Genomic DNA, 23,268 nt, shown 5'->3' on the forward strand with positions numbered 1-23,268 from the left:
GGACCAACAATTCTTAATGAGGCTCAGGGAATCACATGGGGTTCCAGGAACTAAATACAGGTCTGCTGTGTGCAAAGCAAATGCTCTATCCTCTGTACTAGCTTTCCAGTCCCCTATTTATTAGTTTCATGTATGCCCAAGAATGTAAATCTCATGAGAACAAATAGCATCCTTTATGTTCTTATTTATCTGTAAAGTTTAATAACTAATAAACACTGATGTTTAAATTCAACAGTTAAATAATCTTGCAATCTAAAAGCAGCAGTTGAAAACATGAGGAGGAGAATGTTACATAAATGGAAAGCAAATAGGGTATGTATAAGGAAAAAATCTACAGAAGTAAATTTTGTTGGAGTAATATTACATTAAGTTTAAAATGGAAAACAGAAGCAAAGCAAACTGCACAAAGCAAAGAGTGAGGAAGGTTGTTTGGCATTTACTACTTATGCTATTATTTAACATACTTGCTATGTACTCTCTCAGTCCTTAAATGAGCAATGAATAGAGTTGGGTTTTTGAAATTTGTCAATGAGACGTTTCTCATATTTACAAGATATATTTACAAGATTGGGCTGGAGCGATAGTGCAACGGGTAGGGCGTTCACCTTGCACATGGCCGACCCGGGTTTGATTCCTCCGCCCCTCTCAGAGAGCCCAGCAAGCTACAAAGAGTATCTCGCCCGCACAGCAGAGCCTGGAAAGCTACCCGTGGCATATTCCATATGCCAAAAACAGTAACAAGTCTCACAACGGAGACGTTTCTGGTGTCCGCTTGAGCAAACTGATGAGCAACAGGATGACAGTGATACAGTGATTTACAAGATAAAATGGGCAGAATTGTATTTTTTGTTTGGTTCTGTTTTGGTTTGGGGGCAGGCCCATACCCAGCAATGCTCCAAGCTTATTCCTAACTCTGCACTCAGGAATTACTCCTGGCAGTGCTCAGGGCACCATATGGGATGCCAGTAACAAACCTGAGTCAGCCACATGCAAGGCCTTACCCACTGTACTACCTTTCCAGAACCAGACTGATGTGTAGTTTTAAAGTAACACTCTAAAGAAGTCTTCTGGAGAAATGACAAAAAAGAAGCTGGCAGGCAAGTCTCCCAACCAAATAACAATCAGAAATTAAATAAACAGAAAAAGCAGTACCCACACAACAAATTCTGATTTTCTGGGAAGGATGGGGGTTGTTTGTTTTGGTTCAGCTTTTTGCTTGGTTGGGGCCACATAGAACTATGCTCAGGGGTCACTCTTTGCAGTGCTTAAGAGACCATATGTTTTATCAGGGATAAAACTGAAATCTTTTCTTTTATGACAGAACTGGATGGATCATGTAAAGAGAAGTGAGAATTAAAATTATTTGATGTAATATTGCCTTTTTAGGAATGGATGAGCACTGCCTGAGCATTACCAGGTATAGCTCAAAATCTAAAATAAAGCTTAAGCAAAAATCCTAAAAGGGCAATCTTACTTTTAATAATTTTAATTATAACATCATTCAATGCTTCTTGGGTACTTTGGTGGTGATAACTGTATATACCAAAACCATAGTCAATATCACTGTCAATACATTTCCTTAAATATAAAACATTTAGGTATTCAAAATTCAAAGAAAATGTAGAGAGATATTCTAGAAAATAACAATAAATTCATGAACTATTTTAACTTAAAAAATAATTATTTTTGGGCTAGAGATATAGCTCAGTGAAAAAGTATGTGACTTGCATGTGTGCGACCCTGGGTTCAATTTCTGACACCACAAATTTTTTTTTCACTAATTCTTTATAATCTTTAAAACTGTATACTTTATAATTAATCTTAACAATTTAATTTATAATTAAGCTATAATTTTTTTTTTTTTGCTTTTTGGGTCACACCCAGGCGATGCTCAGGGGTCACTCCTGGCTCTTCACTCAGGAATTACCCCTGACCGTGCTCAGGGGACCATATGAGATGCTGGGAATCGAACCCAGGTCGACCGCGTGCAAGGCAAACGCCCTACCCGCTGTGCTATCGCTCCAGCCCCCTAAGCTATAAATTAATCTTTTAATTTTATAATCCTTTTTAATAGTTTAATCATTATCATTTTAATCACGAAGACTATAGTTACCACAGTTACACTGGTTATTCTGTTTAATCTTACCCAGTTCATCTGATTTCTTCTGAAGCTCCACGGTAAGTATTTTCAATTGATCTTCACTTTTTTCCAACCTTGGAGTATAAATTAGAAAATAATTTAGTCAGAATCTAATAAATAAAACTGATTCAACTTAGTAACAATAAATGTGAGTAAAGTTATTTGTTAAACAATTTCTGAGTAACTGCTCTGTGCTAAGTAATTTACTATTTCAAATACATAGCTGTATGTTGATTTTATCATCTACAAAACTGAAGACACTGAAACATATAATATTTAAGGTCACTTACAATTTTAAAGCTTAAAAATCACCTGAAAAGATGAACCAAGAACACATAAGATTAGCTAAACCAAGAAAGCTAGCTTTCTTTACTATATGCAATCAAATAAGAAAGCATACTGCTAGATTCAGTCACAACTTCAGAGAAGCCTGTTTCTCTTTCATCTACCAGATTAAACTAATCCGACTGCTAATGGGACAAGAATTACCAAGACTTTAAAACTCAAGACAAACCACCATTTAGATAAATACAAACAGTGTATTTTATATATAATTCAGCAGTCAATAGTTTTTTAGTTCATTAATTTAATAAAAATGTTTGAGTATATACTTTGTACAGGTAAGTTGTTACTTTTATAGACAGAAAGACTTCAGACCCTACCAAGTAAAACATTCCCAGAGCCTAGAAGTTATTTCTAAAAAGCTAATAATAATTCATAATAATGTCATATCACTGCATGGGTACTTCTGAGTTGAAAATTATCCTGAGATCATCTATCTTTTCCTAAGATAGCTAACTAGTGAATAGAATACTTCTTGTTTTTTTTTTGGGGGGGAACCACACACCAGTACCCCAGCTGGCCCCCTGAGCACCACAACGAGTGATCTCTGAGCACAGAGCCAGGAGTAAGTCCTTATTCCGGGGACCAGATGGGGTGCCGGGGATCAAACCTGAGTCAGACTCATGCAAGGCAAGAAGTTTCCCTGCTGAACTCTCTATTGCTTCAGACCCTTAACTAGAAACTTTTAAAATGTATTTTCATTTTAAACATTACAGACAACAATTTTTCACATGCCTGACTCAGTTATTTTTTAAATTTTATTTTAAGCACCATTAGGTTTACAAAAGTTAACAGTAAAGTTTCATGCATGAAACATTCCAAACCAGACCCTTTCTAGATTGTCTGCTTCCCTCAATCAATGTCCCAGAGTATCCCCTCACATTCTCTCCCATCCCCCAGAGTAAGCCTCCTACTGATGAGTTTGTGGTAGAACTGGAAGTCTCTTGAAGATGGATGGACAGAAGGAAACACTTGACTTGTTTGTCAACCCACATTCAATTCCAGGCACCACAAAGGAGCCCATGAGTACAGAGCTATGCTAAAGAGCATGGCCACATGTGACACATCGCTATCCCCCAAATATATAAACATACATTTCTTAGAATGTAAAATATACATTTCTTAAAAAAAGATAACTGGCCAAAAATGGAACTGAGTATTCGGAGGACATTTTTATTAAGCTAAATAAGAAATATTTTTACCTTTTCTGTTCTGTTGTCAATAATTCTTTCACATTGCAGATAGCTGTTTTAAGTTCAGTAACCACAAGTGAATGAGTAGCTTTAGCTTTATTAAATTCATCCATTTGAGTTTCTTTTTCTCCAATGAGTTGAGATATTTTTGTTGTTGCTATCTGCAAATCTTCCTCTAAGGCCTTCTGAGCACTCTAAATGAAATTAAGTATAAAACAAAATATGTGATCCAAGGGTCTTTGTCTTTTTAAACAAAATTGCAACTGTCCCTCATGTCTCCCTTAATTTTTAACCTTCTCTTCCCCACCCAACTCTTGTCAGTCCACAAATCCACCTACTACTCTTATTTCAATTACTATTCCTTAAATAGCAACCTAAACCCCATTCTCTCCATGGAATCTTCCAGGTCAACCAACCCACTATTTTTGCATAAAACACTCTGTGATTAGTGTAACCTAATTTTATCATTTATACTTCTTTTTAATTCAGCACTATTAACTAAACTAACACATTTTAGACTGAGATTTTATCTTCTCCACATGAAGCTTCTTCATAAGTACTTGCACATAGTATTAATATTCAATAAACACCCACTGACTAATAGTGATACTTATTGCATACTAATCAGTTTATAAATCATACCACACTTCTTTGCAAAGACATTTTAATATCTTCTAATTCTGATGTCAAATGATCCTGCTTCTCATTTGATTCTTTTAAGTTTTTATTCTGTAATTCTAAAATACAAAGTTGTAGATAAGTAGCACTTAAAACATATACAAAAAACAAATTATGTTTAACAATTACATTCTTCCTTCATCATGTACTCCAAAATGAGGAGGTATTATGCAAATATATATGCAAGGCTCATTATCAGTATTTATTTACTTTCAACAATGTTTTATCTTCTTTGGGAGGGGAAGGGATTTGAGACTACACTTGACTGTGTTCAGAGATTACTCCTTGCTCTGTGTGAGAGATTATCCCTGGAGGGGGTGGCAGGGCCAGGGATTAAATCTGGGTTAGCATTTTTAAGGTAAATGCTATCCCCACTGCAATATCTCTCTGATTTCTTTTCTTTTCTTTTTCGGTCACACCCGGCGATGCACAGGGTTACTCCTGGCTCTGCACTCAGGAATTACTCCTGGCGGTGCTCAGGGACCATAAGGGAATTGAATATGGTTTGGCTGCGTGCAAGGCAAACGCCCTACCCGCTGTGCTATCGCTCCAGCCCCGTCTCTTATTTCTTAACAGTACCCATATCAAATTACCAAGAAAACCCCTAAAATATTCAAAGGAATTCTGAGAAAAGAGAAAAAAAAACCAGCATAATTCTTTCTCACCTTAAGATATTTCCAAAGCATGGGACTGGAGCGATAGCAGGGTGGGTAGGGCGTTTGCCTTGTATACGGCCAACCTGGGTTCGATTCCCAGCATCCCTGAGCACCGTCAGGGGTAATTCCTGAGTGCCAGGAGTAACCCCTGAGCATTGCCGAGTGTGACCCAAAAATCGCAAAAAAAAAAAAGATATTTCCAAAGTAATAGTACTTTAAAAAAAAAATTCTAGTTTAAAAAATATTTCAGTGTTTTTTCAATTAAATAATATTCAAATATTATTGGAACAAAAACAAGCATTATGATCAATGGAATAGAAAAATGAACCAGGAATAAATTCACACACGTATAAGCCTTTGACAAAGAAGATCATTTAATAGAGAAAAGAACGCTTCTTCAGAATGAAAACCTGGAATGTGATGGAGGGCCCAAGTAATGTTAATCACTGAGTACTAAAATCATGGGTCCACTCTCCTGGCCCAAGTATCTCAGAAATTGCTGAGATTTTGTTAGAGGTCAAAAAAATACTTTAAAAACAAAACCAAAAATTTACAGCACTAGAAAGCATTAAACAAAATTGTTAAGAGGGTTAAAGACAGCTCAACAAAGGCTGAGCATTTGCCAGGGATCAAACCTGGAACTGCATGGCTCCCCATGGTACCCTGAGTACTATCAGAATTATCCCTAAACAATGTATTTGGCCCAAAAGTAAACAAAAAAATTCTAATACAATAAAAAAATTATCATTAAATTTTCTTATAAACTTACTTGTCTTTTCCTCCAATTGATTAACTTTATCTCTGGATTCCTCTAACAGAAATGTTAAATCTTTCATTTTATTTTCTTTCTCATTGCTTTGGGTCAACAGCAGTAATACCTAAAATAAAGTATTTAAGTAATATATTACAAATATGAAAAATAAAATATGGCACATGACCAATTGTCATCATCTATGACTATTTTATGTACATGTTTCCATGATTTTTCTGCTGCATGAAATTTAGTATATACTTATACAATAAATATTCCAATGAATGAACAAACTAATACAATATTCCACTATTACAGGATATATATTTTTCCTTTTGACAACATACAGCAGTGCTCAGGGGTTATTCCTCGCTCTATGCTCAGGAGTGATCTCTGGCAGTGCTGGGGAAGAGATGGGGGAGCAGTATGTGATGCCATGGAACAAGCCATGGTTGGCCACATGCAAAGCCAAACTTATCTCCTTATCACTGATCCTATCTCTCTAGCCCCTAGAGTGTGTATTTTTAGTTTTATAGCAGATATTATATACTGAAATTCACTGGTCCATTTAATCCATAATATTATTGACCAACTTCTCTATTCCCAAAACCACAGTAAATATTAAGTATTCAGCAGTTGAGGGAACTCACCTTCAAGAAAAAAATGGAGATAAGCAACCATATCTAAGCATTATTAGAAATAGGACAGAAATAGTATACCTAAGCGCACTACTAGAAATAGTAGTGCTATTTCTAGAAATAGGACAGAAATACTACAGAAATCATTATAGGAATTTCTGGGCTGGAGAGATGGCTCAAAAGGTTGAACTCATGCTTTGCATACAGGAGGCCCAGGTTCGATCCTTAGCACTGCAAGGTACCTTAAACAATGAAGGGTAGGGAGAGCGAGAGAGAGAGAGAGAGAGAGAGAGAGAGAGAGAGAGAGAGAGAGAGAGAGAAGAGAAAAAGAAAGTAACACCTAAATAGGTCTTGGGTATTATAGTAACAAAATCCTTTTCAGAGGACAGAATGACTCTTGATAGATGAGTATCAATCAGGCAAACAAAGAAAAGAGCATTCTATACACATATGTGACTACACAAAGGATTAAGAGAACATATTCAAACAATTAAAAATAATCATATGGCTAGAAAATAAAGTACACATGAAGAAAATATGAAAAATGAAAGATGAAGACTTCAGACACAAGATCAAGGAATACCTCGCTGCACTATTTTTTCTCTAAGTCACTCAAAAAACAATCAGAAAAACAATGAATACAGAACTTACTTATCCATGAAAATAGGAGACTTTATAATCAAAAAAAGAAAAGCAGTTAGAAAAAAAGATTTTGCAAAAAAGAGCAAATTTATGCCTGCGAGGAAGCACAAAGAAGGTATTATTGAGAACTCACACAACTCACCCTCTAAGAATCACTGAATGTTTCATGAATCAGAGGCACCACTCTGTAATATAGGTATGACAAAGGAGACTTGACACTTGCAAGGGGGATATTTTAAAGTCTCCTTTTGTGAAAAAAAAAAATTAAGAACACACATGTAGTAACACATACTTACTCACTCTGCAAGATCCAGCCAGCCAACCTATTTTATTCTGATAGCCAAAGCTGAAAAAGAACTAACCTCACTCCATCTTTGCAAGAAAGACAGACATAGTCATAGTACTTGGTCTAACACACATTCGCCACATACACACGCTCTTGTGAATACAATATTTAAAAACCCAGAATCACCATTTTCAAGACTTAAGTATGTAAAGAAGCATAAGAATATTTCAGTAATTTGAAAACAAACTGCAAAATATGAACTGTATTTGTCAATGATCATCTTTACACTAAGTTTTTGTCTGAACAAAAGTTGCTAAAAATAATACACGTGGGGTTAGAGAAATAGTACAGCGGGTAGGGCATTTGCCTTGCACGAAGCCAACCTGGGTTTGATTCCCAGCATCCCATATGGTTCCCTGAGCACCACCAGGAGTAATTCCTGAGTGTACAGCCAGGAGTAACCCCTGTGCATCGCCGGGTGTGACCCAAAAAGAAAAAAAAAATACACGTTTGCAGAATATCCTATTACCTACCTACAAGACTCATTGCCACTTTAAAAAGTCACTGATGCCTTCTCCAGAATCCCAGCAACCATGAGCTTCTACAAACATGGCTCTGTATGTGGGGACCAGGACTATTTTTCCAAACTGCGCAACTGCGTGACCTTTCCTGCTAGGAACAGCTCCTCTGCTCCTAAACAGCCATGATCCCAGAGGCACACAAACCAATCTCAGAAAGCAGCAGCTGCTGGCAGAAATGCTCCTGGACTGTGAATTAAGCTATGGCCCCATGCCGCCCAGGGAGGGAAAAGTCCCTTGGCCTTTTCCCCTTTGCAGCAGCATGGCAACCGCCACCTTCCAGAGCCAACTGGACAGAGAGGTAGGAGTTTGCAGTGATGGGGCACGAGGAAAATCTCTCGTTGGGGAGGCAGAACCAGCCCTGCTCCCCACCTAGACGAGACCCCAAGCGGCTGCCCACGAACGGCTCCTCCACTCCTGAATGGCCATGATCCCAGAGGCACACAAACCAATCTCAGAATGCAAAAACTGCTGGCAGAAATTCCTCTGGACTAATAACTAAAATACCAGAATTCTAAACTTGTGCAGCCACTATCTCGGCTGTGCGATATCATATGCTCTTCATTATCAGCAATAGAAAACAAATTACCTAATGATGCCTTTTCGGCAGGTCTGATTGTTGGGGGGAAATTCCAAATAATAATAGTGGGTTTTCTGTCGAAAACTGAATGAAATCAAAGTAAAGAGAGAGTAAAGTGAAAATCATCTGCCACACAGGCAGGGATGGGGGCATAGGAGGGAAGGACTGAGACATAAACCTGAAAGCTTTGTAACTGATCTCACAATGATTCAATTAAAACAGAGAGAGAGAGAGAGAGAAGCAAGAATGGGTCTTGAAAACTATAGCACCAATGTCATAAGTGAATCAGATTCTACTACAACTATGGAAAGCACTGACCACAGAGCATTTATAACACAAAATTTCAAATCCTGGGTAGCCATATATTTTACATATCTTCATTTGTTGATTTTTGTTCATTTCTCCATTTCTGTCTGTGTTATTCTTTATTTGGATTATTCCAGGTTATCTTGGAACTTAATTGTCTTCACTTTATGAGTCATTTTAAGCCTCACATCCTGTTTGCTGAACCATAGTAAAAGCCTATTTGGGTTGTAAACCTTCTGAATAAATAAAACATACCTTGAAAAAAAAAGTCACTGAGGTTGGGGGAGTAAAAAGGGAGGAGTTCACAGTTGGAAGCCTGCCTCACAAGCTGGGGGAGAAGGCAGCTGGGATAAAGAAGGGATCATTAAGTCAATGATGGTTGGAGGGATCACTCGGGATGAGAGATGTGTGCTGAAAGTAGATAAAGGACCAAACATGATGGCCTCCCATTATCTGTATTGCAAATCATAATGCCCAAAAGTAGAGAGAGAGTTAAAAGGAAATTGTCTTCGATAGAGGCAGGGGATGGGGTTGAGGGGGGGTGGCGCAGGGGATACTGGGGACATTGGTGGTGGAAAATGTACACTAGTAGAGGGATGGGTATTTGATCATTGTATGACTGAAATTCAAATATTAAAGCTTTTTAACTGTATCTCACAGTGATTCAATAAGAGAGAGAGGAGGGGGCATACCTTCAAATAAATAAAATAAAAAATAAAAATAAAAGGGGGGAGGGGAATACTTTCAGACCCTGGAGGAGGGAAGATGGTACTCTGCTATAATGTCAGAATGATGCATTCATGCAACCATCATTAACAGTACTGCAATTAACAGTATCTCAATAAAGATTTTTTTAAAGACAGTAATATTCATTGTATGAGTACTTCAGTAAATAAAAACCAATTATAAACAGAATTCCCCAGAGCATGACCAGGAGTCACCCCTAAACATAGAGTGAGCCCCTGAGAACTACAAGATCTGATCCAAATATCGCCACCCTCCTCAAAAAAGTAGTGAATACAGAAAATTAGTTTAACAAAACACCTGATTTTCCTTGTCATCTACTTCTTTCTTATATTCTTCTTCAAGGTGTTGGATTTTTTCATTATCTTCAGTTACTTTAAAAATAAAAACAAACCTTAATATCTTAAAAATACAAAAGATATTCTACTTTAATATTTATAAAAATTTGTTTCTGGTATTTTATTTTAGCTCCTTATTTATCTATATATTAAAACACAAAGATTTCTAGGAAGCTAAAACTACTGTTTTTCATGATACTTTCTGTTTAATAAAACATTAAATTTAAAGTATCAAAAACATAGCTTAAGAAAAGTCTTTAACTTTTAAATATCACATGATAAAAATCTCTTCTTTAAATACACTAATCCAAAATAACTTTAAATATATTTATATATAATTATTTTAACACACAACATTACCAAGAAATGTAAAAACAATACAAAATTATCACTCTAAAAAATAAAATAGAAACCATTATAAATTTAGTTTCAGCAAAATACATCTTTGAATGTCACATATAATACCACAAATATAAAAATTTTAACTAGCTGAAGCATCATGCCAAAAGGATAAACCCCTTAAAGGTCTAATAAAATTAAGAAGTGGCATAATAAAAAAAAAAAAGGACACCTACACTTAAAATGCATTTCCAGTCTAGAATTCTCAGCTTGCACACGAAGTTCCTCAAAAGCTGTTATCATTTTCTGAAATATAGTTTAATTTTTAAGAATTATATTTAGCTGAAAACTAGTAAAGGAACAAACATGATAACTTCGTAGTGTGTATACTGCAAACTATAATTCCCCAAAGGGGGAGGAGGTGGTAGGGCAGGAGGAAGGTGAAATGAGGGGGGAAGGGGGAGAAGGGGAAGAGGGAGAGAGAGAGAGAGAGAGAAGAGAGAGAAGGAAAGTACCTGCCATAAAGACAAGCTAGGGGGAAGGTGGCAGGAGAGAAACAGGGAACACTGGTAAAAATGTACATTGATGGAGGGTTGGGTGTTGGAACACTATATGACTGAAACCCAACCATGATCAACTTTGTTATTCTATCTCAGTTATTCCATTAAAAATTACATTTAAGGACTTTTTATACTTTCCCCAATTATGAAAATATTAATAAATCTGTATCACGTGATTATAAGATTTAAAAATAAAAAATGTTGTATAATGAAAATTTGATGGCTTTTCATAACTAAAAAATTTACTAAAAAAGCATATATCAATTCTCAGCCACACTGAACACAAAATTATAAGGGCTTACAAAAGCACAAATATTCACATATAATAGTGAAGTGTACAGTGGGGAAGGCACTTGTCTTGCAAGTGGGCAAAACAGGTTCAGTCCCCAGAACCATGAAAGGTCCCCTGATCTCCACCAAAACTGATCCCTGAGCATTGAGCCAGGAATAAGCCCTGCACAACCACTGGGCATGCACACATGCACACACAACCCGCCCAGGAAAAGCATTAGGACGGCTTATTATACCAGCCCAAGATTATAAGGATACTGAAGAGACATTTATATAATACCAAATAGCAACAAAATGATTGTTGGTATTCTAGTCATTTTAGCTAACACCCTGTTTCAAAACCTGTAATTTACTTTTAAATTTCTGCCTTCTCCACTTAAGTATAAACCACCTAAGGCCTCTACTCCTTAGAATCTAAATTACACTTATATAATCTGGCAGTATGAATTCCTTCAACACTAAACCAATTTTCACAATCAAAAATATTCATTTAAATTTGAAATAATGGTGGTGGCAAGGTGTAATGGTGGTGGGATTGGTGTTGAAATATTAAATGTAATGAATTAATGTGAACAATCTTAGCACTATAGCACTGTTGTCCTGCTGTTCATTGATTTGCTCGAACGGGCACCAGTAACGTCTCCATTGTGAGACTTGTTGTTACTGTTTTTGGCATATCAAATATGCCACAGGTAGCTTGCCAGGCTCTGCCATGCAGTGGGATATTCTCGGTAGCTTGCCGGGCTCTCCGAGAGGGATGGAGGAATCGAACCCAGGTCAGCCACATGCAAGGCAAACGCCCTACCTGCTAGGTTGTCTCTCCAGTCCTTATGAAAATAAAATTTAAAAATTAAAAAAATATTCATTTATTCACTTTATAAAGAAGTTACTAAGTATGCAATATCTGCAGATACAGTTTTAGGCACTTAGGATAAAGGAAAAAGTCTTCACCATAATGGAACAAATTCAAATTCCAGCGTTAACACTAACAAAGACACAGCAAATAAATGTCATTTTATGTTGTTCTTCAAAAAAAAAAAAGATCTAAATAAGACAAAAGATAATGAAAGATATTTCAGATAAAGTAGTAGAGAAGGATAATAAAGAGACAGAATATATAATAGTTTCTTTAGCAAGAATACTTGTTCATGCCACCAGAATTAAGAACACCTCTATTCGGGGCTAGAGCCATAGGACAGCGGGTAGGGCATTTTCCTTGCACGCAACCAACCCGAGTTCAATCCCAAGCATCCCATATGGCCCCCCAAGCACCACCAGGAGTAATTCATGAGTGCAGAGCCAGGAGTAACCCCTGTGCATTGCTGAGTGTGACTCAAAACAAAACAAAAAAAAGACTACCTCTGTTTAAAATATTTAAATTAGGGTGCCAGAGGTAAGTTACCGGAGCTGGAGTGATAGAATATCAGATAGGGTGTTTTGCCTTGCACGAGGCCTACCCAGGATTGATTCCTAGCATCTCATATAGTCTCCAGCGTCCTACCAGGAGTAATTCCTGAGGCAAAGCCAGGAGTAACCCCTGTGCATTGCCAGGTGTGAACCAAAAAGTCAAAAAAAAAAAAAAAGAAGAGAGATAAGTTACCTCCTTGAGGCAATAAATTCCCCTCTGTATAATCAGGTATAGACCCCAAACCTCTAAAACCAATTAATTAAAATAATCAATTTTCATCCCACTTACCTCAATGTTATTATTTAGCTCCATATAAACTTGCCTAGTTTCTTCCCGTTCATATTCATCTATTAATAAAAAATATTTCAAATTTAAAATGACTGTTTAATTGTTTTAAATTACTCAAAATGTCTCAGTAAAACATAAAAAATTTTAGAATCCTACATTAGTGAAAATCATTAGTATGGAGATTTTTCACAGTAGCAAAACAGCCAGAGCGATAGTAGTAGACTGCTTGCCTTGCATAAGTGTGACCAGGGATCGACGCCCAGCACCCTATATGGTCCCCCAAGACCAAGACCTACCTACCAGGAATGAGCCCTGAGCAAAGAGCCAGAAGTAAGGCCTGAGCACTGCTGGGTATGACCCCCAAAGAGACAAAAAAAAAATCCAAGATATATAAAAGACAGAGCTCAGCAACAAAAATCTAATAACCTCATCAAAAAAATAGGAAGAGGATTTTCTTTTTCTTTTTTTTTTTGTTTCTTTGGCCTTTTTTTTTTATGTTGGGTCACACCCAGCTATGCACAGGGGTTACTCCTGGCTCATGCACTCAGGAATTACTCCTGGCAGTGCTCAAGGGACCATATGGAATTCTGGGAATCAAATCTGGGTCAGCCATGTGCAAGGCAAACATCCTACCCACTGTGCTATCGCTCCAGCTCTGGATGTTTTGTTTTAAACCCTACTTAATGAGAGAAAATTATTCACAGACAACACATCAGTTAAAGAGCTAATGGCAGAAATATATAAAGCATTCACTAAGTTCAACAAAACAGTCAATAATTCCATCAAAAAATGTAAAGATAACTTCTCCAAAGAAGGCACAACAATGGACAGGAGGCTTAGAAAAAAGTGTTCATCATCATTTATTATCAGGAAAATAAAAATTAAAATGACAATGAGAGCTCATTTCAATGAGGGTGGCATATGTCTAAATGACTGGAAACAACGTTGATGGGAATACAACAAAAAAAGGAATTCTCATTCACTGTTGGTGGGTATGTCATCTTGTTCACCTTCTGTGGAAACAGTATGGAAATTTCCTCAAAAAAAAGTAAGGAGAGATCTTTCTGTGTCACTGTCTTCTGACTAACTTCACTCAATCTGATACTTCCCTGTAGGAGCAAATTTCATGACTCTATCTTTTTTCTTATTACTGAGTAATATTCCATTGTGTAATTTGCCATAGTTTCTTTATCTAGTCATCTATTCTTGGACATTTGGGTTGTTTCCAGATTTGGGCTATTGTGGATAGTACTGCAAGGAATATAGGGATGGAAATGTCTTTTCTCCATTTTGTTTTTTGATCTTTGAGTTTATTCCAAGAAGGGTAGTTGCTGGGCCAATGGGGATTTTGGAGGAATGCTGGAGGGAGGTGGACACTGTTAAAAGATCAGTGTTGAAACATTATAAACCCAATCGTGATGACTTTAGTCAGTACATGGTGACTTAAATTTTTTTTAGAGAGAAAAAAAATAAAGAAAAGAATTCCCATAAAATCCAGTGATTTCACTTCTTGATTTCTTCCGCCAAAACACAAAAACATTCACATGAAAAGATGCATGCACACATATAATTACTGCAACATTGAGTACAATAACAAGGAACAAATGAAGAGAGAAATAAGATGCTGTGTATATAGCACAATGGAATAATATGTAGCAATAAGAAAAGATGAAATCAAAAGATGAAATCTCGCAGTTCATTCACAACTTAGATGGAACTAAAGATACCATGTTAATCAAAGAAGTCACAGGGAAAAGAATACTGAATGATCTCATTAATCTGTAGAATACAAAACAATGAAATAGAAAATATTTACTTATGATAAACCTTCAAAGCTCACATTACCATGCTTGGAGAAGTAGGGAGGGGAATGAAGTGGACTAGAAGAAACATAAAGATAGTAGCTGAGGGTCTTGGAAATTTTTATGGTGGTAAGATGCAGTAACTTTATACATCAAAACCCAAGACCAGCTTATAATAAGGTAAATTAGGACTGGTTAAGTTTAATCTTGGTAGTTCCTGCTTCTCTTTAGTAATACATATCATTAGAAAAGTTCAAAGATGGGGCTGGAGCAATAGCATAGCGGGTAGGGTGTTTGCCTTGCAAGCAGCCGACCCAGATTCTATTCCCAGCATCCCATATGGTCCCCTGAGCATCACCAGGGGTAATTCCTGAGTGCAGAGCCAGGAGTAACCCCTGTGCATCGCCAGGTATGACCCCCCCAAAAAAAGTTAAAATATTATGAAAATATGCAAAGTAAAAAGAACATGAATGATACTAAAGTATCATTCTATAATCTCTATATAACCTTTATAAATTAACTCTAGAGAATAAAATTTAAAATTCATAAAATTTCATATTCTCAACAAAATTATGAAAATATGATCTCAATAAAAGATGAAAATCTAGGGCTGTAGCAATAGGACAGCGGGTAGGGCATTTGCCTTGCACACGGCCAACCTGGATTCAATTCCCAGCATCTCATATGGTCCTCTGAGCACCGCCAGGGGTGATTCCTGAGTGCAGAGCCAGGAGTAATCCCTGTGCACTGCCAGGTGTGACCCAAAAAGAAAAAAATTTTAAAAAAGATGAAAATCTAGTCTTTATGACTAGACAGATATGCAAGAAACTGAGTGAATCAGGGCCAGAGAGATAGTACAGTGGATAGGGCCTTGAATGCAGCTCACCAGGGGTTAATTCCCAGCATCCCTTGTCTCCTAAGCACTAGAAGGAGTGACTCCTGAGAGCAGAAACAAGAGTTAAGTGCTGAGCACAGCCAGGTATGGCCCAAAGGACAAACAAAAAAAATAACAGAGAAAAAAGAGAACAAAAAGAAATTGAGGGGCTGGAGTGATATCACAGTGGGTAGGGTGTTTGCCTTGCACATGGCTGACCCAGGTTTGATTCCCAGCATCCCATATGGTCCCCCAAACACCACCAGGAGTAATTCCTAAGTGCAAGTGCATGAGCCAGGAGTAACTCCTGTGCATCACTGGGTGTGACACAAAAAGCAAAAAGCAGTGTTAAGGGGAAAATGTATAGCTCTGCAAGTGTTTACAAGTAAGGAAGAAAGGGCCCACATAAATAACTTGACTTCACAGCTCAAGATCTTAGAAAATGACCACCAAAAGGAGCCCATACCAGGCAAGAGGAAAGAAATAATAAAAGTTAGAGCAGATGGGGCTGGAGTGATAGCACAGCGGGTAGGGCGTTTGCCTTGCACCTGTCGACCCGGGTTTGAATCCCAGCATCCCATATGGTCCCCTGAGCACCGCCAGGGGTGGTTCCTGAATGCGCAGCCAGGAGTAACCTCTGTGCATTGCCAGGTGTGACCCAAAAAGCAAAAAAAAAAAAGTTAGAGCAGAAATCAACAAGCTGGATTCCCTAAAAACAATCCAAAAGTTCAAGGAAACCAAAAGCTGGTTCTTTGAAAAAATATATTTCAAAAATCAAATTGGAAACACAGGAAACGAATCTGAATAGGAAGAAATAAAAACAAACAGTAGAGAAAAGATGAACAAAAGCCAACAATAGTAGGTATGGTGCTGCCAACAGGCCAACCTGCACCTGTGGGGTGAGTGCAACAGCAGCCTGATGGTGCCTTCAGGCTTCCTGATACCCCAAAATTTCCACTGTGCCTTTGGCCGGACCACAACTTGGGACCAAGTTTACCAAAAAATTAAATGGCCAAAAGTTAGGTATGTGGGAGACACACCCATTAAACAACTCCGGCTCAGCTATGCAAGCTCATTTGTTGGCCTTACTTCAGAGACCCATAGATAAATCTCAAAAGAAATCAAAATCCACAGTTAATCTCAGACCCACGCATGGCTGAACAGACTGGGGTAAATCGAAGGGGGGCAGGTTGGCCTGTGCCTGCCCAAGCAGAGCCCCCAGCAACCACTTGCTTCCACAATTCAAAATCGCCATCATACCTCCAGCCTGACTCCATGTCTCAGGACAGACCTCACCAAGATATAATCTGCTGAAAATTCAGATATACAGGTTTTGTGACTAAAATCTGCATGCTTTCATGGGATGGGCTACCTCCCCCACTTCCCAATACACATGAAAGCACTGGCAGTCACCTCACAAACCAACTCCAGCGCGACCCTGTAAACTCTATTACTGGCCTTGCTTCAGAGACTCATAAATAAATCTTAAAAGAGATCAAAAGCCAGAGACACAGCAGTGACTCCTGGAATACACCATAGAGCCAGAAATCTCTCCAAACCTCATACTGAGCCAATTTCACCGGGGTACCCCAGATGGAACAGGTACACTCTCCCCGCCTACTCCAGATGGAATCCCAGCAACCAAGAGCTTCCACAAGCAAGGCCCAGGTATGCGAGCTCCAGGATAAAATCTCCAAGCCGCATGGTTCAGACGCGCTGGGCTGTTCCTCCCCGGCTCCCTGCCCAGCTGTTACACCTACAACGTACCTCTGGGCACCACCTTTGCGCACCAACAGACTTGGTCCAGAGACACAGCAGTGAGTCCCAGAAGACACCACAGAGTCGGAGGTCTCTCCAGGCCCCATACCAAGCCAATTTCACCAGGGCACCCAAGATGGAGCAGGTGCAATCTTCCTACCTACTCCAGATGGAATCCTGGCAACCAAGAGCTTCCACAAGCAAGGCCCCAGTATGCATATTCCAAGAGCTTCCACAAGCAAGGCCTAGGTATGCAGGTTCCAGGACTAAATCTCCATGCCACATTGTGGCAGAGGCGCTGAGTCTATTCCTCCCTGGGTCCCTGCCCACTCTCTGGTCTGGCTGTCACACCCACAATGTGCCTCCAGGAGCCATCTTAGTGCACCAACAGCCCTGGTCCAGAGATGCCCAATTGAATCCCAAAAGGGATTAGTGCCATACAGAAATATCTCTGGAACCCAACCATTTACAATCTAGGATTCCAGAAGCATGCAGCCCCGGCACCCAAGATATTCAAAATAAGCAATGGACAATAAATGATCTAGCATCTGCCCTTGGCAGGCAGGCTTGAACAGTGGTGGGAAAATTCAAACAAAACATAATGCCCAAAATTATAGAGAGAGTACTGGGGAAACTGCCTGCCACGGAGGTAGTGTGAGGACTGGGATGGGGCGAAGTGGGAGATATACTGGGGACACTGGTGGTGGAAATTGTGCACTGGCAGAGGGATGGGTGTTTTATCACTGTACGGTTGAAATCTCAAACATGAAAGCTTTGTAACTGTATCTCATGATGATTCAATTTAAGAAAAAAAAAGTAATATGGAGTTCATGCCCAATTCAATCAGCTTAATCAGTGGCTGAATAAATAGCAGTACTACTATATTTTAAAAAAAGCCAACAAATAATAAAGAATGTCCAAAGAAGACCAGATAAAGTGGCCAAAAATATAATAAAACTTGGCAGTGCTAATGAAAGACAGCTTTTTAACAGACTGGAACTGTTGTATTGCTAAAACTGTAAGTTATTTTTTAAAAAATCCAGGGGTCAGATAAATAGTCCGGTAAGTAAGGTACTTGTCTTGCATACAGGTGATCCGGATTTGATCCCCTTATCACACAGGGTCCCTTGTGCCCCACTGAGTGTAAGCTCTGAACATGGCCCAAAAACAGAGAACAGAAGAAAATCCCAAATTTCTGACAAGAAGGAAAATATTTACACATATGTATATAAGCTATATACAATTTATGTATATATTTCTAAGTGTCAAATGGAATTGTAATTATTCCCCCACTTCACAAATGAGGAAAGTGTGACGTAGTAGTCATTTGCTAGAATCTCAAAACTAATATGTAATAGTTCATATTAAAATACAAATATGCCTACTTAAATCTAATTGATAAACAGAAAGAACCCTGATTGGATCCAACAATCAAAATGCATATGAATGGAGAAAGTACAAAAAAAGTTAAATATCCTAACACTGAATTAAGCCAATGAATGAATTTAGCCCATGTGACTTCAAATAAACTGACTTGAGCATTCATTAACTCTTATCTACAATTAAACAAGAATTAGCCTTTTTACATAGGCAGAGAGTCTCTTGCCCGCGCGCCTGGCTGTCGTCCCCAGAACCCCTCGAAGGGGATGGGCTCCAGCTTCCCTCCCCACCCCAAGCAGAGCCGAAGATCTCCGGAGCCTTAGCCACAGCCATGCTCAAGGCCCCTCTCCACAAGTCCAGACAAGCCTCACGCATGAAGGTACCGGCAGAGGAACCCAGGTGTGTTGGACCCGGAACTGAAACCTCCAAGCCTGCTTGGATCAAGACTGGGCCTCTTCCACCCAGATTTCCCATTTTCCAGTAGCTAGGCAGTCACACCTAGGGACTGCCCCCAGCGCCTTGTAATCCCACCAAGGGCCAGCATCCAGAGACTTAAAAACCAAGCTCCCAGAAGCACACAGCTGCGCTATATCTTATAGCCTACCTCTCCCTCTGGGAGAACCTGGCAAACTACTGGGAGTTTCCTGCCCACATGGGAGAGCCTAGCAAACTCCCCATGGTGTATTCATATGTCAAAACCAGTAACAATGCTGGGTCTCATTTCCCTGACCCTGAAAGAGTCTCCCTCACTGGGAAGGACGAGTAAGGAGAGGCTTCTAAAATCTCAGGGCTAGGACAAATGGAGATGTTACTGAGACTGCTCGAAAAATTTGACAATCAACGGGATGATGATGATGATGACATAGGTCAAAATTATATTACACAGATCTGTCTGAACTAAATACAATAAGGATGTTAAACATATCAACAAAAGTAATAAAATCACTGACGAATTTTGAAATACCTAGGCTAAAGAAGACAAGTTTCTAAAAGAACAACAAAGCCTCTTTTAATGACCTAAAGAAATAACATACAAAAAATATTTTAGGCTTTGTATAACCGAATTATACTAAAGAAATGAATTAAAGAAAAACAACTCTGAGATTTCAGCCAAATGTAAAAATAATAATTGTTTTATATGTAAATCTTGAGATAACTCTGTCACTCAATTTGTTCAAAGGTGGAAAGACTTGATTTGGTAGAAGTATTATAGGAAAACAATAATAGTCCTTAAATGGCAATCTTAAGGTGAATTTATCTCACTTGATATGTCCAAAATATGGAAAGACATGTTTACCATTTGGTATACATGCTATAGGTCATCAACTCAATGGGTGTCTACAAAAACTTTCAAATTCTTTCTAAATAATTTAGAGAGTAAGACTACAAAGAAAGTGCACACAGAATAGCAGACTAAATAATTTCAATATAATTCTGTATGCAACTACCAGTCATTTAAAGAGTTTGTTGTTGTTGTTATTAGGGTGCATCTAAGAATAGTTACTAATTTATACTTTTAATTAACTACTATCTTTACATATACTGTACAGAATGCTAAAGTGAGTCAAATAAGACATGGTCCCTTGGCTTAGCAAATAATGAGTTATGTAGCATATAGCAGAACTCAGTACTTTTTGTTAAAGAAATAAGTATATGGGAAAAGCTAAAAGAGACAGAAGAGGATTATCTAAACCAGACTTTAGGGGAAATTAGGGAACAGAACTCAAAGGTGGTAATATTATAACTTTTGAAGGACAAAAGGAGTTATAACAAAATCAAGAGAACCAATGAAAATAAATATATTAATAAGTGTACTTAGGTAACACTAGGAGTTCTCCATAATCTTAATATGTAGGGCACATGGAAAAGGCAAGGAGGGGTGGAGATAGTAACAATTACCAGTAAATACCTGAAAATTAGTAAAAACTTTCAAAGGAATTAGGCATGACTTGTTCTGTATTTTGGAAAAGCATAAAGGACTGATTCTGTATTCTAGCAAATAAGTGATTCAGGCCAACCTTCTTGCTGAAGACAAGCATCTAGAGCTTTTTTAAATTATTATAATAATCAAAACTGTTTCAAGAACTGATGACTCATCAGGCTAATAAATTGAGGATTTTAACTTGAAAGAGCAAAAATAACTTCTAGTTAAGGTAAACTTAAGTCTACTATAGTCTTTATTTCCTACTGATCACAAATGAAAACTCTGGCTCAAACATAAAACAACTGCTTGCAGACTCTACCAAAAGCAAGTAGATTGAGAAGAAAGTAAAATCTTAAAGAAGTGACACAGCAAAACACCATCTGCATTTATGTGTTCATTGCAGCATTATTCACATTTGGATACAAACATGAGTGATTGAGAACAGACAACTGGATAAAGAAACCATATTATATATACACAATGGAATACTATGGCCACCAGGAAAATTAATATCATGAAATTTGCTTATAAATGGATGAACATGGAGAGTATCATGCTGAGTGAAATGAGTCAGAAGAGTGCAACAGAATGATTGCACTCATTTGTGGTATAGAAAAAACATAGTATGAGACTAATACCCAAGGACAGTAGAAACAAGAACCGGGAGGACTGGTCCATGGATGGAAGTGGACCACAAGTGGAGTGGGAGAGGGGAAGGGCAGTTAGGATAAAGAAGGGACCACTATGACAATGATGGTATGTCATAGTGCTGAAAGTAGATAAAGGGATGTATGTGATAACCTTTCAGTACCTGTATTGCAAACCAGGAGCAAAGAGAGTGAGTGAGAGAAAAGGGGTAGGGAAAGAAGAAAAGTGGCTGCCAGAGAGGCAGGTGGGTACGGCACCCACTGGTGAAAGGACTGGTGGTGGAACATTATATGACCGAAACCAAATTATGACCCACCTTGTAATTCTGTATCTCACAATGATTCAGTAAAAAATATACATTAAAAATAGCTGCATGGCTCACTACCTCACTTTATTTGAATCTTTTATCAATTTCACTTCTTTAATCAGAAAAAACCTTCCCCAACTCCCCTATGCCAAAACAATCTTTCCAATAAGAAAATATCATCTAACATATTTTCATATATGACTTGTATCCCTCCACAAGAACACAAACTCTATAAAAACAAAAACTCCCCAATGCAGTTTTTCTTTTGCAGTGAGAATATTTCTTCGCATCTAGAATATATATTACACACAGTACCTTAAAAAACATGTAAGAGAAAAATTTTCAAATTATTCAAGGTTAAACAGAGAGCAACTGAAGTTTTGAACGTGATCACCTGAATGCCAGTGATCAAATCTGAGTCAACTGCATACAAGGTTGACCCACTGTACTATCTCTCTGGTCTCCCTGGCTCTCAATTTAAGCAGTAAACTTTATGATAGCAGTATAATAAAACTGCTACCAGTTTAATTGATATTCAATATAACTAAGAAAAACAGCCTGTACCCTGAAAAAAAGCAGATAGTATTTTTTTAAAATAGATTTTTGGCAGAAACAAAATAGAACTAAGTGTTAAATTAGTGGCAAAGATTTAAAAAGCTATTTTTGATAAACAGATTTTTAGATTTCTCATCAAAATGAAATCTTTCCTGTAAACCAGAAATATCAATAAATACACAAAATTTTATTATCATCATTTTTATAATACCCTAACTTTATGAGAATGTTTTAATGTTCCTTTAGGAGAAACTGATCATTCTATTTTGACTGGAAATAGATATTGCATGATTATTCTTAAACACAAGGCCTTTAGCATAGCCTTTCATGGGTCTTTTCTATTATGAACAGTGGCTATATATCATATTTTTGATTCAATCTCCTATTTGGTCCAGAGAGAAAACAAAAAAAATCTCAAAACCACACTTTCACTAAAATAGGAACTAACAGTAAGTGTTATATGTATCTTTTGAAATATGTTTCAAAATATTTAAACTTTGAAAGTTTAAAAGACACAGATTAGTATTTTAATTAAAAATGGTTATGAGACACTTATTACCTACTCAAATAAAAATCGGCTCCAAAAAAGTAAAAGACAATTTCTTCCCCTTTCTATATTCCCACCATTAAAATAATAATAAACTAATAACAATCATATTAAATAGGAAAAATATTTACAATTCTTGGCTTTATCTGCAGATCGGGCACAGGTTTCTTTGAGTACATTACATAAATGCCTTGTTGCATTATTCCTGAAACAAAAAGAGTATGCATAACTATATTATTTCAAAATCATATTATTAAACATATTTATATAGTTCTTTTAAATGTTTAAGTATATTTACATGCTGTTTATAAATACAGGAAAGAAATGAGTATATACCATTAGCAAAATTGACTAATTATCTACCTCCCTTTACGAGGGTATCTTCCTTCAGAAGCTACTCTCAGTTCCATGTCCAAGGATCATTCCTAGCAGTGTTTAGGGGACCATACAATACCTGGACCAAATCTTAGCCTCCCATATACGAGTCAGTATTCTGACAATTGAGCTATCCTCCAGCCTTTTTCTTTATATGATCCACACCTAAAGCACATGGAGGCACAAGGCAGTGGTGTGTGTATATGTGTGTGTGTGTGCAGAGGGGTGTGGGGGGATTGAAACTTTAATATGGTCAGGGACCTGCCACTTGAACCATCTCCCCCATGCCTGGACTTATAACTGATTATTCTGAATATTTCTAATGTATCACCTTCAAAGC

General features: G+C 37.7%; 1 protein-coding gene across 1 annotated transcript in view; it reads right to left on the reverse strand.

Moving 5' to 3' along the window:
• SYCP1 (synaptonemal complex protein 1) overlaps window positions 1–23,268 on the reverse strand; it is a 121,138-nt gene that overhangs the window by 88,630 nt on the left and 9,240 nt on the right. The window contains exons 7-14 of the mRNA XM_004616287.2: window positions 22,685–22,758; window positions 12,759–12,817; window positions 10,448–10,517; window positions 9,835–9,908; window positions 5,779–5,887; window positions 4,318–4,412; window positions 3,685–3,869; window positions 2,147–2,214 (exon numbers count right to left, since the gene is read on the reverse strand). Of these exons, the coding sequence (XP_004616344.2) occupies window positions 2,147–2,214; window positions 3,685–3,869; window positions 4,318–4,412; window positions 5,779–5,887; window positions 9,835–9,908; window positions 10,448–10,517; window positions 12,759–12,817; window positions 22,685–22,758 (734 nt within the window). The remainder of the gene's footprint in view (window positions 1–2,146; window positions 2,215–3,684; window positions 3,870–4,317; window positions 4,413–5,778; window positions 5,888–9,834; window positions 9,909–10,447; window positions 10,518–12,758; window positions 12,818–22,684; window positions 22,759–23,268) is intronic.

This window comes from Sorex araneus, chromosome 5 (assembly GCF_027595985.1).
Source record: "Sorex araneus isolate mSorAra2 chromosome 5, mSorAra2.pri, whole genome shotgun sequence".
Classification (NCBI taxonomy): Eukaryota; Metazoa; Chordata; class Mammalia; order Eulipotyphla; family Soricidae; genus Sorex; species Sorex araneus.